Genomic DNA, 8,428 nt, shown 5'->3' on the forward strand with positions numbered 1-8,428 from the left:
TAAACAATTCATGAAACATATAGCCAAAACATAATGTGATCGATTTTGTGACAGCTTGTTAAAACTAAAACACCACCTTACTCTCTTTCTTTTTTAAAAAATATACTACATTGTTGGTTTAAAGATAATAAATGCCTAAAATAGTTTAAATTTATAATGTATTGTAGATATTGATGTATTCGCATTAATTTGACTTGAAACAGACATTCCGGAATTCTATTATAATACGTTATATGTAAGTAGGAACAACACAACAACACAAGTTAATACATAATTAGTCATTTATTATTGAATCAAGAATAAAATTATATGAAATATCACAACAACAAGGAAGTTATACACAAAATCCGACTCAAACTATCAAAATATTCCTATCACAAGCTGTCCCCCCCCCTCCCCCCACCCCCCCACACCCCACTCCGTCCGCGCCATCAACAACAACAAGACAACATTTTATCGAGATCCATCAAAATCTTCGCATTTTTAACATTACTAAGATTTAGAAGGAAGCCCCCCTCACCACATCGTCGCCTACAACATCGTCGTCATACAACTTGATCCATTTGTCGCAAATAATTTCCATTTTAGTAATTAGTCCATCTTTATATTCAAGAAACCGGTCATCTTGATATTTACTTGATCGAGTTTTATGGTCAGCGGCGAGTTTTTGACTTTATGATACCGGATGTCGCTCGCTCACAAAATGATAAATATAATTCTTAATGCGTGTCACAACTTGATGTTATAAAAACTTATTTCAAACGAATGGTTACCATTGGCGGCGTTCAAAGTGCATTGCCAGCTACATGAAGGAGTCGCCAATTAGTAAATGAAGTTTTATGACCGCAACCTGTGTACGTTCATACAATATGTGTAAGGCACAGAGGGAAGTGAGCGAAGGCCCCGCGAGACTGGAGGCTGGAGTGAGGGTTGCGAGGTCGCGAGCAGCGCCGAATGGTGTCTGCAGGTGTCGGGGGCCGGTACAATTAAACTTTAATGATGACATCGGAAAGTGTACAACATGAAATTGCCCCTATCTACTCATACAATAGACATTACTAACTAATTCATTACTAACTTTGATACTATTTCCTAATTCCTAATATCTATATAATGTAATCATTTATGTATAACAATATAACATTGGTGCGCTTTCCGCGTCTCGGTCGGGACTGTTTCCTGTTTGTACGTATTATTTATGTTATTATGTTATTAGTAGGTAACTTTGTTGTTTTTATAAACAGGTTTGTGGTGTGACCGAGGAGAAAGCGCATGTCGTGCCACTATTTGTATCGCAACTCCATTTCACGCCAATGGAAACTCAGTATTCACTCAACCTAAATAAAACTATTTTCACAATTTAAATGACTTATGAGTATTAATTATGACAAATCGAGTTTCGTCCTTTTTTTTTTTACAACTGTGAAATTGACTCGTTGGAGATATTTTCACGAATAATATAGTTGTGGCTATGTAACGAGTGTCTCGGTGACGCGGGAAAGAGACGGCGACAGGGGGAGGAGCACTAGATATTAAACACACACGGGGAATAGAACTCGCAGTACTTGTACCCACACAATCACATGGAGGCAGGAGTAAGTTACAGTGAAAACACTGAAGCTATACTTTGTACCGATGTGTTGTTGCACCGCGACGTTTGAACACCGCAAGGCCAGAGAAAGTGGTCGCCGTTAGATAACACGACGAGGTATCGTCCTCACCGTGGGAGCGGCTCTATCATAGTCACAAATGAACGCAGACCACCGACGATGATAACATTCAGTTTCTGTTTCTCTTATCGCCGTCGACGAAACTCGCTCCTTGGCGCTGACAATGTCGATTTAGAGTCAGTCGTTCTAAAATAAAGGGAAATTGGGAGACAGTTTGGATGAAGAAATATTATATATACTCATAGCAATTTTGCTATGTTATATATATCCTGCATTTTACCTTGTGTCAGCGGCTGAGTGAGCGCGTGGATTCCAATTTTATTTATTCGCGGAACGGCGCAACTTTCTAACTAGCGCGTGTCAATTCCGACCATTACTTTCCTTTTCATATTAATTTTTATTGGCTGCTATCAAAACCGAAAACAAAAGGAAATTATACAAAATTGTAAGTGAGGGGCGGGGGTTGGGTGGGGGGAGCTAAAGTCGAGTCACTGATGGTAATAGGAAATGGCGACCACTTGCTTATTTAGTTACGTTATCTATTTTTACAACATATAGTAGTTAGTAGTAGTATAGTAGTAGAAGTTTGCTGATTGACTTCGTTAATGATTTCTCTAATTTTAAACTCATTTTACACCATTTAGGTAATAACGTCATTTTGTATTCGTGAGAACACAACAGCTGACTCATTTAAATGTTACTGAGACTCGATTACATTCATTCAATTTGACGAAGGTACATATCTCCAACTAAAAACTTTGTGCATGTTCAAATGGACTGCTGTACTGATGTATTTTATCATAATATACGTTTTGTTACGTTTTTTTTTATTTTTTTTTATATAGGCTAAGTTTACGGCCTTATGAGTTCACAAGTTGCAATTCTGAGCAGTGAATCGCGGGTGGAACAGACATGTTATTTTCTAGTATAAATCTTCGCTTTGTTTGGATTCAGCTAATGCACAGCAGAGTTCGCGAGGCGGCGGAAGAGGCAGGGGGCGGGCGTGTCGTCCTTGCGCACACGCGGCCGGAATACATTTCCTAGTCGTCGTTCTCACGATATTTAATACATATTTTTTCCGGAGCCTAAATAAAGTTCGATAACCATAATTAAACTAAAATGTTTAGCAAATGCGAAATCTGGTTTAAACTATATAAAGCTTTTTTTTTTAATAGCCTGTTGATGACATATTACATCAAAGTTTCCCAACAAAAATTACCCATTTCAATCTTTCCTCATTGTTTCAACGTTCAATCGAACTTTTAGATTCTTAGACTTTACCCTATGACGCTGTTTCTTATTTTATAGTTTGAATCTTATTTTACAATAAAAGTCAATCATAAAGTGGAAAACAGAAATAGGAGACGACAAAATCTACATTCCACACCCGTACATAGAGACAGTGGAAGAAACGCGAACGCTACTATTGTTTGAAATAACGTGAAATATACTTAATCTAAAATGAAGTCAAAATAATTAGAACAATACATTATTATTTTAGACAAATATGGGCTTATTTTATAAAGCTTAGTCAACCCTAAATTGACACTTTGATGACAATCCAATGTCAATATGTCAAAATGACATTTACGTCACTCAAATATCTACAAAATTAGACTTTCGGGTCCACTAATAACTAAAAGAAGAAGAAGACGACTTTCCAACGTTCCGAAGATATACGGGAAATATTACTTTTATTAAAAAAATTCTAAATCCCACATAACATATGATTTATTACTTTTTATTTACAACATATCAATATTATCTTTCATACAATACAAGCAGACTTTCTCTAACCTGACCTGCACTACATGCCCATTGCTGATGCCACGCTAACGATTTGCTTTTGCTCCTTAAATTACATTTGTCTGCAACAAAATCCGCCTTATTAAAATCTTCCATCACCAGCATAAAAGCAAAATAATAGGTACCTTCGTAGTATAATATTTTGATGATCTTGGGTTTAAATAAGTATGGAACTAAATTATAAAGTCATGGTAAAAAGTGTAAAATTGTAGTAGTAATGCGGAATAAGATTTTTAATTATGATAAATTATTAAGTGTCATGTCGCGTCAGTTCTGCGACGCTGATGCCGCCGTGCCGCCGCACATAATTCGGAGGGCGATCGACTCTATCTTACTATCTTATTAATATTGTAAATGCGAAAGTTTGGCTGTACAGATAAATGTTTGTTACTATGTATTTCCATAACGGCTGAAAAGATCTCTATAAAATTTGGTGTAGATATAGAACACAGTCTGGGAAAATATAATATATAAGCTAACAATGTTCCGGCAATGTGTACGGTTCCCGTGGGACACGTCTAATTCACATGTTTACTCGATAAGTTCGCAAAAGTTTAACACATCTTAATCAAATTAAGCACAGAGAGATATAGAACATAGTCTCGAGTACAACTTGATATACATTTCACCTTTTTTTTTTTCATTTCTGCGTAGACGAAGTCGCTGACAAAAGCTTGTTTTCAAAATGAGGACAAGGGAAAACATGAGAGTGTCGGCTTACCTTCATGTTTAACTGCTAGCCAATAGCCTCCAAATGTAGTATGCCGTGCCGTGAGTCACGCGGACGGACAATAGCCGGCCAATAACAGCCACTAAACATAAACTTTCAGCAGGAAGTTCAACGCAAGGAGCGTCGTGATTCTGAATTGAATTTTTTTTGAACAACATAAACAACCGTCCAGTCGACGTATGCGCGGCGCTAACTACAGAGTTAGTAGTTGGTGGGGCGTATTTACTTGAAACGTATTATACATAGAATGAGGCGGCAGCGCGGTCGGCGCGGGCTCTACGCGTGACGCGAGGGATGTCGGCCGTTGGCTCTCTCACTCGCGACTGTTGACTGCGGCTGGCGATCGCGTCTCGGGGCTCGGGGCCTTGCCCCGCGCGGTTGAGCGCGCGGGGCGCCAAACGAACTTTCTCAAATGAAGCATGCTCGCGAATTACTGTTGTAGTTTTAGTTGTGGAGCAATGACGAGGACTGTCGCTTGTTACAATAGACATCGAAAAAGATTTCAATGACGTGATATTGCATTGTCTCTCAGAATAAGATAGTGTCTTGCAAAATGCTATACCGTTTCTGTATCCATTGCTAAAACACCGGTCTGCGAGTGCGGTGCTGAGGCCGATAAAATGATTCTTTGTTCGCGTGAAATATTGACTTATTCTTGTTTTTGGGTAGCAATTAAACTGATAAAACATTACAACAAATCATACACATAAACCTCATATATCCTACTAATACAAACTTTCATCCATTATTCACGCCCTTGACGGTAACAATTTTGAAGACATTGAATGTCGTCATATTTATTGTGATATAAATAAATATGAACAGCCTAATAAATAAGTTTTAATTTTCTAACTGAACAAACGATAACACCTCCGTATAAAAGATATTACACAAGTCTTTAGTGACTGTGTCCCCTACCACCGACGGACGTGGTCCGTCTATAATATACTTATGAAATCAACGACGTTCAAGATTTTTTTTTTTTGTAAAGCTATTATTTTATTTTAAATTATGTATTTTTGTTTCATTAAATAACTACCCTTATAACGGGAAGGTACAAACCTTGAGAAAAACAAATAAATACTAATTAATGTTTTTTTTTTTTTTCATACATTTGTGAGCAACATTGTATATCTTCTTATCTTAAATTGTAATGGTATTATAATTTTATAGTAAATTCTGTATGTATACTACGGGCGTCGCTGCCCATTATCAAAGATGGTGGTTATGCCAGGTGCTTGGGGCAGTCGATAACTAACGACTAACGATTTCGTCTTAAACAAAAATTCAAATAGCCCAAACACCCTATGTCTTGGACAAATGTCGTCTTTTTTTTTTTTTTTTTGTTAACGCGGGAATGCGTTTGTGCACTTTGCCGTCCGTGCCGCGGGGGCAGCAGGGACGGTTTCGTGTGGAACTCCCGCTCCCCCCTCCTAAAGCTGTTAAAATCGTGGCCCCCAAAACAGCGGCAATAACGGTCACACTAAAGAAGGGGGCCACGACCACGTCAGCGGAGGGCCAGGTCTCTGAGGCCACCTATGCCGAGGTTCTGACCAAGGCTAGAACCTCGATCCGCCTCAGAGACTTCGGCCTGGAGTCGGTCAAGGTACGCACGAGCATGACCGGCTCCAAACTGATGGAGGTAGGGGGGGCTGCCCCTGAGGAGACTGCCGACCGCCTCGCTGCTGAACTTCTCAAAGTGATCGGCGCTTGGGCAGACGTCACCCGTCCGTCCAAGCTTGTGGACCTGAGGGTTTCAGGCTTGGACGAGACGGTGACGTGCGAGGAAGTTGCGGCCAATGTAGCAGCGACTGGGAACTGCCCTCCCAGCGCTGTCAAAGTTGTCCGCATTAGAAAAAGTTACTGGGGAGGAGGCGCGACCATTGTGCGGTGCCCGGCGGCGGCTGCAAAGGCTGCCGTACAAATAGGGAAGGTGGCCATAGGGTGGAGCATGGCCACCATTTCCGCGGTGGAGGCCCGGCCGATGCGTTGTTACAGATACATGATGTTGGGCCACACCCGCGCCCTATGCCCAACGGAGGCAGAGAATGGTCGTCTCTGCTTCCGTTGCGGCCAAGAGGGACACAAGGCGGCCACGTGTGAGGCCCCTGTCAATTGCGCGGTGTGCGCCAAGGCAGGGTGCCCACATAAACACATAATGGGAGGGGCAAAATGCGCTCCTCCCAAAGTGAAGGGGAACACTCCCCCTAAGCCGCCGCCGCCGACAGCACGGGTGCCGCCGACGGAGGACGAGGAGGGCATGCAGGTGTCTTAACACCCAGACACCTGCATGCTGAATTCCTCTGGGGTGGCACCCACGGGCCCTCAGCGCCTCTCCCTCTCCCTCAGGGAGAGAGGCGTTGGATTTGTGGCGGTAAACTGGGGAGAAATAATGAATGGCAAAAGAGCGGGAGCGCAAGGGAGATCCCCTGGCGCCCCCGCTCAGACGTAGGAGAATGGGGCGGAGAGGGCGGCAGTATATTGCCGCCCCCCCCCCCACAATAGCCCTCTGGTGATGGACACGAGAGAGACCATCACCAGCGACTGAGGGCTGCCTCCCCCCTGAGAGGGAGCTGCCTAGGCAGCTGGCGCAGACGGGGCCGCGGACGAGAGCGAAAGCGTGCCCGTGGTCCCGTCCCGATGCGTTGGAGGAACAGAGGGGTTTAGTGGGTATGCCTCCGCTATGGAGGAGAATCCCACATAACTACCGCGTCCCCCCCGGGGCGCGGAGTATGTATAAAGCATTCCCATCTGGAAAAAAAAAAGGGGGGGGGGGGGAGCCCCTTGGCAGGGGCTCGACTCGTGTAGGGAGGGATCATATGTTAGACCCCTCCCATCACCCTATAATGATGCCCCCCTCAGAAACGCGAGGGGGGCCATCCGCGCGACAGGTCCCCCGACCCGTCGCGCGTGGCCCTCTCTCTACTTAATTTGTCTGTAGGGCCGCGGCAAATCTCGCACGCCGGCGGCTCCTCGCTGGAGCCCTGCGGAGCGGCAGCGTCTCGTTGGCGCGTGCGCGCTCCCGCAGGGCCTCTCTTTTGGCCGCCATCACCTCAAGTGCAAAGGAGGCGACGGCGGCCCAACTCTGTTCGCTGCCGACCATCGAAAGTATGACGGCCGGCAGCGACAGATCCCGTCCGATAGCGCCAGTGAGCGTGGCGCGTTGAGCTAGCGTATGCTCAGCCGTGTCCACGTCGGCACCCGGGGCCCGACTCAATTCCCACAACCTCACACAGGTAGCGGCCGAAACAGCCGTGCCCTGTGAGAAGCTGTCTCAGGAAGTAAGTCGGCTCCCGGTGCCTCGCCTCCCAGGCGTCACTCCATTGGCGCAGGACGGAGCGGACACCTCGGTGAGCAGGCGGCCTCGCTGAGGCGCCCGCCAACCTCTCCATCCATAACCGGAAGAGATCGTCGCGACCTTCCTTCCTCCAGCGTACAATCTCTTCCGGGAGGGACTCCTCGCCTCTCTGCCGCATCAGGGCTCTTCTACGGTAAACCTCCGCTAGCATCCCGGGTTCGAGGTCCCAGGGGAGGCTTCCGGAGATAAGGCACACCGCCTCGTACAATACGGTGCGGTACGCTCTGGAGGTCCTCTGAGCCATGGTCCGCTGCGCACGTCACAGCAGCAGAACCATGTTCTCCTTGCTCAGGAGCCTCGTCGCCCATATGGGCGCTCCGTAAAGCGCCTTAGAGCCTACCACAACATCGTACAGGCGGCGGAACACCCCCTCCCCCTCCCCCCCAGTTAGGGAGCAGCCTGGCGAGTATTCCCGCATACTGCACCAGCTTTGTTGCCAGTATTCGGCAATGCTCGCCGAACCCCCCCACTTGCTGTCAAGGATGAGACCAAGATACTTCATTGTTCCCCCGACAGCAATGGGGGTGTCCCTCACGACGATGGAATAACCGCGAGGGGGCTTAGTCCGAGGCACATGAAGGAAAATGGCCTCGGACTTATGTATCAAGTGCAGCGTCCTGGAAAGTTGGCCCGACGCGGTGACCAGGGTGTCGTCGGCGTAACAAAGTACACCGACACCCGTAGGTAGGTAGGTAGGTAGGTAGGTTAGGTTAGGTTAGGTTAGGTTAGGTTAGGTGGGGGTGCGGTGGCCGGTGACCTCCTCGTGGTGCACCCTGGAAACTCCCCACCTTCTGTGGGGAGGCTAACAACCGGCCGGGGAGGGGATAGTGTTCGCGGGGCTATACCGGATAGGGCTACCCATAC

General features: G+C 45.8%; 1 protein-coding gene across 1 annotated transcript in view; it reads right to left on the reverse strand.

Annotated features, from left to right (window-relative positions):
- LOC106117803 (uncharacterized) overlaps positions 1-4,615 on the reverse strand; it is a 7,230-nt gene extending 2,615 nt beyond the window's left edge. Inside the window, exon 1 of the mRNA XM_013312248.1 lies at positions 4,198-4,615. Within this exon, the coding sequence (XP_013167702.1) occupies positions 4,198-4,203 (6 nt within the window). The 5' untranslated portion in view covers positions 4,204-4,615. The remainder of the gene's footprint in view (positions 1-4,197) is intronic.
- Between the last annotated feature and the right edge of the window lie 3,813 nt (positions 4,616-8,428).

The sequence above is a fragment of the Papilio xuthus genome, unplaced genomic scaffold (assembly GCF_000836235.2).
Source record: "Papilio xuthus unplaced genomic scaffold, Pxut_1.1 DF827679.1, whole genome shotgun sequence".
NCBI classification, from domain to species: domain Eukaryota; kingdom Metazoa; phylum Arthropoda; class Insecta; order Lepidoptera; family Papilionidae; genus Papilio; species Papilio xuthus.